The 9413-nt window shown below is 56.0% G+C and overlaps 1 protein-coding gene across 1 annotated transcript; it reads right to left on the reverse strand.

The window, feature by feature from the left end:
• Positions 1–149: 149 nt before the first annotated feature.
• LOC138986731 (synapsin-1-like) lies at positions 150–9387 on the reverse strand. The gene is made up of 6 exons (XM_070366693.1): positions 9249–9387; positions 6169–6315; positions 3448–3570; positions 3184–3336; positions 2883–3076; positions 150–311 (listed from the first exon to the last, which is right to left on the reverse strand). The coding sequence occupies exons 1-6, from the start codon at positions 9385–9387 to the stop codon at positions 150–152; spliced, it is 918 nt and encodes a 305-aa protein (XP_070222794.1).
• Between the last annotated feature and the right edge of the window lie 26 nt (positions 9388–9413).

Raw genomic sequence — 9413 nt, forward strand, 5'->3', positions numbered from 1 at the left:
CGCAGGCCTGAGCAGCAAAGGGATCGGGAGGCCCGTTTCACGAGCGGGGCCCGGGGTCTGGAGTGGCCGCGGGGGGGGAGGGCGCCGAGACCCCCGGGCCCCCACAGCCCCCGGGCCCCGCCCCGCACCCCACCGGCACGCCCCCCCGGTCAATGGGGGTCCGGGAACCCCTCGGCCCCGGGCCCGGGCCGGGCCCCTTTGGTCTGGTGTTCGGTGTTCGGGGGGGGGCCCGGGCCGAAAAGGGGGAAAACCGGTCCCCGGTCTTTGGGCTCCGGCCAGCACGCCCCCAGGGTGCGGCCCGTTGGCCCGACCTGCAGGGCAGGCAAAAAGGGAGGCGGGAAAGGCTTTTAAGGGGGCCCCGGCCCCACCGCCCCGGGCCCCCATAAACCCGGGAAGGCCCGATCCGCCTGATCTCGGAACCCAAACGGGGGTCGGGCCTGGTTAGTATCTTGGATGGGAGACCACCTGGGAACCCGGGGTGCTCGAGGTTTTTTGCCTACCAGAAGAGGCCCTTTTCCCCCCCGCCGGCGCCCGATTTTTGGATCGCCCCCGCCCCACCCCTCCCGGGCCGCGGGGAGCGGGTGGCCGGGCCCCCGATTTCCCGATTTCCGCTGCAGATTTTCCTCCCCCCCCCCGGACCCCTCCATTTGGGATTCGCCCGGGGACACCCGACGACCGGCAGTCCGTCTCCACCGGGGGGGCTCCTTTGGCTTCCTCGGGGAAATTTGGGCTTGCACCCTCCAGCCAGAGCCCCCCCCCCGCCCCACCCCTGCCTCGGCATCGAAAGGTGTGCGGCCAGCCCGAGATGGGATGTGCCCCAAACGGGCATCATTTGTTCACTTATCCCCGTGGGTGGATCTCTGCCGGGGGTGGACTGCGGGACCATAGGCTTTTCCAAATTTTTAGTTCCTTGGGAACCCCATATTTTTTTCCATACCGGCTCTCCCCCCCCATTCCTAAAAAACCGTGGGGGAGAGTTCCCTTTGCTCCACATCTTCCCAGCATTGGTTATTGACAGACATCGCAGGGGAGGCCCAGTCGGACTCATGTGAAGTGGCCCCCTCCTTGGAGTTTGGGTTGAGCCCCCAAACCAAGTGACGTGGAGCAAGATGCCCTTTTGGGAAATGCGGGATGCAATGCTGTCCCCCTGCTCCAACGGCTCTGTTTTCCCAGCATATTGAAGAAATGCCCATTTCCCTTGGGGCCCTTCCCTCACCTTCTTCTCTGATGTCTTTTGCCGGGGAATCCCTCTGCATTTTTTGGCTTCCACCCCATAGGGCATTTTTTTTTTTTTGAATGCCCAAATTTTTTGGTCACAAAAGCCTTCCAAGATCTTTTTTCCCTCCTGAAATTTTTCCCTGCATCTCAACCCTGGTTTACCTAGGTTAAACCCTTTGGACCTCAACGAAATGGTGCCTCTAAAAGGCCTTCCCTGACACCCAGGTTTTGGGGGAGGGGGGAAGGGGCCCGCTTTATAGGTTCCCCGGATCTGCCTGTGATGTATCATTAGAGTCCCCGGTGAAAGCAGGAACTTTTTCCTTCTTCTCCCCCGCCTTCTATTCAAAACTTATTACCCCGCCTCCTAGCTCATCGTAGGTGCTCAGTTTTTTTTAAGTGTGTAAAAAAGAAGAAAAGATTTTGGAGGCCTGAAGGTGTCATTCCCCGGCACTTTTGTCTTTTTGTATATTTCGATTGAATTCTTTTTTTTCCCTTTGATGTGTACACTATAATCAAGGCAAAATATAAGGCTTTAAATCGTTTTCCATAAATATGGGGTTTTTGTTTTAAAGGAACCCCTTTAAGAATTTCTACAAGTTGGGGCTTTTCAAATGCTCTAGAAGTATGTGAAGTCAGATGCTCCATTTTCATTTCAAAGAAAGACTTTTACTTTATAGCAAAGGTGGACCTTCCAACTTGAGTCCAATACTTTTCTTGACCATTTCAGGGTCTGTGGTTCCTTCTGGAGGTGTGTGGCTCTTGCAGAAATGTGAAGATCTTCCATCGCCTCGACTTTGGGGTCATTTGCAATCATCCAGAAAGCTTCCAGGTCAGGTTCCAGACCACCCCCACACACGTCAGTGAACGGGGTGGATTCCAGGAATACGATTCTTCACCGGGATTAGTGAAAGCTGGTACACTCAATGGTGGGAGGGGTGGGTTGTCCATTGGGGCTCAGGGAATGGAAAAAAGGGCCCCCCTCCCCCCCCACACACACACACACCCCCACCCCACTTTGATAGCCCGGACGAGAAACGGTCCCCGAAACAAGAATCAGACAAAAACCAAAAAGCTAGAGATGTCCAGATGAAGGAACTAACAGTGGGTTGGATGGACCAAGGGGAAAGGTTTTTGTCTGCCCTCTACCCTTTCTTCCTGACGTTGGGGTTTTTTTAAGTAAAAAAAAAGTCATATTGTTGAATCAAGATTTTTCATTTAACCATCTTCAAAAAAGGAAAGAGAGCTTCACTGACATGTTTTTCAAACCACAATGCTTTTCAACTCTGGGGTTTCCTTGCCCTTTTTAGTTAGCCTTAACAGTAAAAAAACAAAAAAACAATAAAGATTCAAAGATACCAAAAAGGACAGCTTGTTTTGAATCATCTTTCCATTTAGTAGAACACGAGTTTATTTTGTATTTGCAGAATGAGAATGTCCTGGGTTAGATGGCAAGGCATCCACAGGAGACTGGGGGTTTTATCCCTGGGGGGAAGATCCCCCGAGAAGGAAATGGCAACCCACTCCCCGTATCCTCGGGGAAATGCCACGGAAGAGGAGCCTGATGGGCCGCAGTCCATGGGTTGTATTAAAATTGGGGTCAACCCAGCAACTACGAACACAAGTATTTACACCACACCAGTGTGTGTGTGTGTGTGTGTGTGTACCCCCTCTGCTGCCTTGGAGTCTGTCTCGAATTTCTCAGTATTTCTGCCTCTGATCTCCTGACAGCCACCCCCCCCGTCGCTCCGCCCCGCCTTCCCAGGCGCCTGGCTCTGGCTGAGGAGTTTGGGCGAGGCCAGCTGTCTCCTGGCGGGGTGGTGAGTGTCTGGGGGTTCTTTTCGTGTGCCTGCCGGGCTCGCTGCCTCTCAGGAAGGCCGAGGGCCTGGCGTGGGGCAAAGGGGGGGCTTGGTGTTGGGGGGGCTGAGGCCCCCCGCCGACCGCGCCCCCCTGGCTTCGGGGGTTTACCGGACAGGTGCCGGGGTTGGCCGCCCGCGCGCCAGGCCCGCGGGGGAGGTTCAGAGGCCCCGGGGCCAAAGGGGTTGGGAGGCGGGCGCGCCAAGACCACACCCCCCCGCGGCCGAGCAGCGATGGGATGGGGAGGCCCCGCCGAGCGCCGGTCTGGAGTAAGGGTGGGAGGGCGCCAAACCGGGCACTTCGCCCAGCCCCCAGGCCCCCAAGGCGAGACGCAGCCGCAGACCCCCCCGGGTCAAGGGGGGTCCTCCCCCTTGCCTGGGGCCCGGGCCAGGCGCCGCTGGTCGGGTGTTGGCGTGCCGGGGGGGGCCGCCGCAGGTGGATCGCGCGGTCGGGGGGCTACGGAAACGCCTCGCGACGAGGGTGCCCCGTTGGTCTGACCTGCAGGGCAGAGCTTGGGAGGCGGCCAAGGCTCTTAGGCGCCCACCCAAACCCGGGGCCACTGCCTCAGGCCCTATGGGCCTGAAGGCCCCGATCCCCCTTTTGATCCGGGCAACAGGGCGGGCCTGTAGTATCTTGGATGGGAGACCACCTGGGAATCCCGGGCCGAGGTTTTTGTACCAGAAGAGGTCCACCCCCCGGCCCAGGCCCCGATTCTGATCCCCTGCACCCCCCAGCCCCTCCCGGGCCGCGAGCGGGGGCCGGGGGCCCCGACCCCCACTCCGCCAGACCTGGGTTTCCCCCCCGCCCGCGAGCCCTCCGATTTCGGATTGCTTCCAGGGGAAACGACACCGGCAGTCCCCCCACCAGCTCGGCTTTCCTCAGGCAATCCGGGGGGCCCGACCCCCCGAGCCCCCGCCCCCCCCCACCCCCCTGCCTCGCAGGCAAACAAGATGCGCGGGGGGCTTCACAGAGATAGATGTGCCAAACGGGGCATCTATCTTTTTACATACTTGGTTTTCCCGGGGGTCGACTGCGGACCATAGGCTACTTCACTTTTAGTTCCTTTCGGAACCTCCAATTCTTTCCCCCCGGGCCCCCCCACATCTACCACCCGGAGGAGAGTTCCTTGCTCCACATCTTTCCAGCATTTTATTGAAGACATGCATGGGAGGGCCTGGGGTCCCTCCCATTTTAGTTGGTCCCTTTCTGGGGAGTTTGGAAGCTGAAGGCCCCCCCCCAACCCCAGATTTGCTTTGGTCCCCCTTTTGGGCCCGAATGCCCTTCCCTGCACTCTTTTTGGGCCCCTCCCATAGGGCATTTTCGCTTGAATGTCCTAAGTTTCTGGTCACATAGCCCTTTAAGATGCTATTTTCCCTGCCTGGGAAAATTTTTCCCTGCATCTCAACCCTGGTTTACTTAGGGGTTTAACTTGGGCCCCAAAGAAATGGTGTCTGGAAAGCCTTCCCGACACTAGGTTTTGTGAGGGAAGAGGCCCCCAGGTTCCTAAAAGGGACTCCTGTGATGTATCATTAGACCCCCCAGTGAAAGAGGAACCTGTGTTCTTCTCTCCCCTTCACTGAAACTTATTACACCCCCCTAGCTCATCGGGGCTGTATTTATTAGGTGAAAAGAAGAAAACCCTTTTGGAAGCCTGGGTCATTTGGCCTGATTTTGATCCTTGTATATTTATTCAATTTTTTCCCTTTTCCTCTAGTGTGACCCATTTGAAAAATCTAAGGCGAAGACATACCCAAACATAGAAGTTTTTTTGGAAAACTCGCATAAGATTTTCACAATTTGGGGTTTTCAAATGCTCAGAAGAATGTAAGTTCAGTATGCCCATTTTCTTTTCAAAGAAAGACGTTTGACTTCCATGAAAGGGGGAGCCCTTTCCAAACCCGGACCCAAATTTTTATCCCTACCATTTGGAAGCTTGTGGTTCCCTTTCTGGGGGGGGGCCTTTTGCAAAAATGTGAAGACTTCCATCTCCTCGATTTTGGTTACGGAATATCCAGAAAGTTGGGGCAGGGTTCCAGACCACCACCACACACAGTCAGCCAACTGAGGGATTCCAGGAATAGTTTCCAGGGGCTTTACGATTTTGTTGTCTTTCAGGGCGAGAAAAGCCGGGAAAAAGAATCAGACAAAACCAGAAAGCCCAGAGATAGTCCTGAGATGAAGGAACAAGCAGTGGTTGCGATGGCACCAAGGAGGGTTTCTCTTTTTTCTGCCCTCTACCCTTCCCCCCTGGTTTTGTGGTTTTTTGAGATTTGAAAAAAGGCACAAAAGTCATATTTTTGAATCAAGATTTGATTTAACCATCTCTCAAAAAGGAAGAGAGTTACCGACATGTTTTTCAAACCACAATTGTTTTCAACTCGGGGGTTTTCGCCCTTTTTCAGTTAGGCCCTTAACAGTAAAATCAACAAAACTGGCATAAAGATTCACAAAGATACCAAACAAAGGACAGCTTGTTTTTGAAATTATCTTTCCATTTAGTAGAATACGAGCTCTATTTCTTGTATTTTTGCCTAGGAATTAGCAATGTCCTGGTTCAGATGGTAATCCATTCAAGGCAGGAGACTGGGGTTTGATCTGGTCGGGAAGATCCCGCTGAGAAGGAAAAAGGAACCCACCCCAGTATCCCCGCCTGGGAAATGCCACGGGCAGAGGAGCCTGATGCTAGTCCATGGGGGTTTTTTAAAGTTCTAACCCAGCAACTACAACACAAGTATTTAAAGACCACACCAATGTGTGTGTGTGTGTGGTTTTTGGTTGTTTTTTGGGGTCTGGGCTCGAATTTCATGTATTTTTCCTCGTTCTCCTTTACAGGGCCCGCCGCTGTTTTCCTGGCCCCGCCTCTCCAGGCGCCTGGTCATTGAGGAGCTTGGCGAGGCCAGCTGTTCCCCTGCGGTGCGCCGAGTGTTTGGGGTCTGTCTGTGTGCCTGCCTGTGGCCTGCCCTTCTAGGAAGGTGAGGCTTCGTGGGGGGTGGGGCCTGTGCGGCGGGAGGGGGTGAGGCGCCCGGCCATCGCGGGGCCCCCGGTTCTGGTGGGGTTTGGGGACCGGGAAAGGGCCGGGGCAATTGGGGGGTTTACGCCCTACCCCCCCGGAGGCAAAGGCCCCCCGGGCCGCGGAGGCGGCGGGGGCCAAGACCGACACCCCCGGGCCGCGGGCCTGAGCAGGCGAATGGGATCGGGGGAGGCCCCGCCGACGAGCGCCGGCCCGAGGGGCGGTGGGGGGGCCTGAAAACCCCGCATTTCAGCCCAGTCCAGGCCTCCAAAAGGCAGACGCACACGCACGACGCCTCCCGCCAAGGGGGGTCCGGTCGGGCCCCCCCCGCCAGGCGCGCTTCTGGTGCGTGTTCGGGGCGGGCCGGGGGGGCCAGGGGTTTGGGAAAGGCCCGGGGTGCGGCGGCTCACGGCAGTTTTCCGGGACGAGGTGCGCTCGGCCCCCCGGGAGCGAAGGGAGGCGGGCCGGGGGGCTTTTAGGGCCCCCCGGAACCCCCCGCCTCAGGCCTATCAGCCTAAAGGGCGCGCCCGACCCTTCCTGACCCTCGGGGCGGGGTCGGCCAGCGATGAGACCACCTAACCCCGGCCGGGTTTTTTGCCTACCAGAAGAGGTCCCACCCTCCGCCCCCGGCCCCCTTCCCCCTTGATCCCGCAGCCCCAGCCCCCCCCGGGGCGCGGGGAGGGGGTGGTCGGGCCCCGACCCCACTCCCGCTGCAGCCCTTTTGGCCCCCACACCCGCGAGCCCCTCCGATTCAGATTCCGGGGGCCCGGACCCCCGCCGGTCCGTCTCCACCTGGGCTCCTTTGGCTTGCCTCAGGAACCCGGGCTTGCCCCGACTCACCCAGAGCCCCCCCCCGCCCCACCCCTGCCCAGGGCATCCGAAAAGGCAGGCCCGCTCAGATAGATGTGCCCAAACGGGCATCTATCTTGTTCACTTATACAGGGGGGATTCTGCCTGGGAGTCGGTGCTGACCATAGGCTCCCCCCCATTTTTAGTTCCTTCGGGAACCCTCCATATTCTTCCATCCCGCCCCCTCACCCATTCCTCCCACCTGGAGGAGAGCCCCTTGCCCACATCTTCCAGCATTGGTTATTGACAGACATCGAAGAGGCCCAGTCGGACTAAAGGAAGGGTCCCCCCTTTGAGTTTGATTTGGGTCCAGTAAAGGGACGGGGAGCAAGATGACCTTTGAAATGCAGATGCAATGCTGTCACCCCCCTGTTCCAAGGGCCCTCTGATTTTCCCAGCAGGGAAAGATACGCCCATTTCCCTTTCCCCTTTTTTTGATGTCTTTGCCGGGAATCCCTCTTCCTTTTTGGTTCCATCCCAGGGATTTTTCGCTTTTTGAATGTCCAAATTTCCCCTTCACATAGCCTTCCAAGATGCATTTTCGCCTGAAATTCTTCCCATCTCAACCCTGGGTTTTCCAGGTTCAACCATGGACCTAACGAATGGTGCTCTGGAAAACCTTCCCACCAGGTTTTGGGTGAGGGGAAAAGGCCCCCCATAGGTTCCCCAAAAGATCTGCCCGGGGTATCAAAAAGCGCCCAGGAAAGCAGGAACCTGTGTCTTCTTCTCTCCGCCTTTTATTCCTGAAACTTATTACACGCCCCAGCTCATCGAGGTGCCGATTTACTTAGGGGTGAAAGACAGAAAAGCTCTTGAAGCCCAAGGTCCCAATTGCACTTTTTATCTCTTTGTATATTTTTTTTCAATTTTTTCCTTTCCGGGGGATACACTATATTCGAGGCACAATTAAGGGGAAGAATCCATTTAGGTTCTTCTTTTGAACTAAAGAGATTTCTACAAGTTAGGCTTTTTTAAAGTCAGAAGAATGTGAACGTTTAGTATGTCCATTTTTTTTCAAAGAAAAATCTTTTACTTTCCCAAACAGGAATTCCAACGTTGAGTCCAATATTATACCTTTACCATTTCAGGCAAGTCTTTGGTTCCTTTGGGGGGTGTGGTTTGCAGAAAAGTGAAGATCTTCCCTCGCCCCGAGTGTCATTTGCAATCATCCCGAAAGCCCAGTCTAGTTCCCGACCCCCACCACACACATGTAGCCAAGGAGTGGATTCCAGAAACATTCTTCACCGGATTATTGATATTGTTGCGCACACTAGGGGGGAGGGGCCCGATTGTCCACTGGGTCCTGGGTGGAAAAAAGGGCCCCCCCCGCCCCACACACACACACCCCCACCCCCTGTTGAAGCCCAGGGGAAAAAACGGGGCCCCCAAAAAGAACAGACAAAACCCGAGAAGCCGGATAGTCCCAATGAAGGAACTAACAGCTGGTTTGATCACCAAGGGGAAATTGTTTTTTGTCTGCCCTCATCCTTCTTCCTGACTTTTGGGTTTTGTCGGGGATTTAAAAAAGTGCACAAAAGTCAATTTTTAACAAAGGATTTAACATCTTTCAAAAGGAAGAGAGCTTCACCTGACATTTCTTTTTAAAACCACAATTTCTTTTTTTAACCTGGGTTTTTTTGTTGTTCATTATTAAAAGTAAAAAAAACAAAAATAATAAAGATTCAAAGATACCAAAAAAAGGGGGCTTTGTTTTTGAAATCATTTTCCATTTAGTAGAACAAGCTCTATTCTTTTTTATTTTTTCCCAGGAAGAGAAAAGTCCGGGTTTAGATGGGAACCTCCGGGGAGGGGATGGGGGTTTTATCCCCGGGCGGGAAGATCCGCTGAGAAGGGAAAAGGCAACCCACTCCCTTCCCCCAAATGCCATGACAGAGGAGCCTGACAATTTAGTCCATGGGGAAATTTGGGTCAACCCCGCAACCAAAAAGGTTTTTTAAAGACCACACTCAAGGGGGGGTGTGTGTGTGTGTGTGTGTGTATCTCCTCTTGCCGCTTTGGAGTCTGTCTGGAATCTGCGTATTTCTGCCTTCTGTATTCCTGACAGCCAGGCCGGGCAAGTTGGGCGCTGCCTGGCCATGCCTAGGCCTCAAGAGGAGGTTCAGAGGCCCTGGGCCGCTGGTTGGGAGGCGGCGGGCGCCAAGACCGACACTCCGCCGCAAGGGCCTGAGCAGCGAATGGGATCGGGGAGGCTCGCCAGACAGCGCCGGGCCTGGAGGTGGTCGGGTGGGAGGGGGCGCTGACTTTCCGCACCTCAGCCCAGCCCCCCAGGCCCCGCACGCAGACGAGACGCACGCACGCCTCCCGTCAATGGGGGGTCCTGAAGCCCTCGCCCCGCCCGCCAGGCGCTGCTGGCCTGGTGCTGGCGGTGTTCGGCGGCCGGGCGCCAGCAGGCTGGAGTCCGCTCGCCGGTCGCGGGCGGGCTCGGCGGCCAGCATGCCCGCGACGTAGAGGTGCGCCCGCT

The sequence above is a fragment of the Bos mutus genome, unplaced genomic scaffold (genome assembly GCF_027580195.1).
Source record: "Bos mutus isolate GX-2022 unplaced genomic scaffold, NWIPB_WYAK_1.1 CTG1017, whole genome shotgun sequence".
Classification (NCBI taxonomy): domain Eukaryota; kingdom Metazoa; phylum Chordata; class Mammalia; order Artiodactyla; family Bovidae; genus Bos; species Bos mutus.

Excerpts from the sequence above, each read along its gene's own strand:
- LOC138986731 (XM_070366693.1), bottom strand. The coding sequence starts at position 9,387 with ATGCTGGCCGCCGAGCCCGCCCGCGACCGGCGAGCGGACTCCAGCCTG. Across the intron at positions 3,337-3,447 it reads GCGCCTGGCCCGGGCCCCAG|ACCGGCGCTCGGCGGGGCCT; the intron begins GCAAGGGGGAGG and ends CCCTTACTCCAG. Across the intron at positions 3,077-3,183 it reads CCAACCCCGGCACCTGTCCG|CGAGCCCGGCAGGCACACGA; the intron begins GTAAACCCCCGA and ends CCTGAGAGGCAG.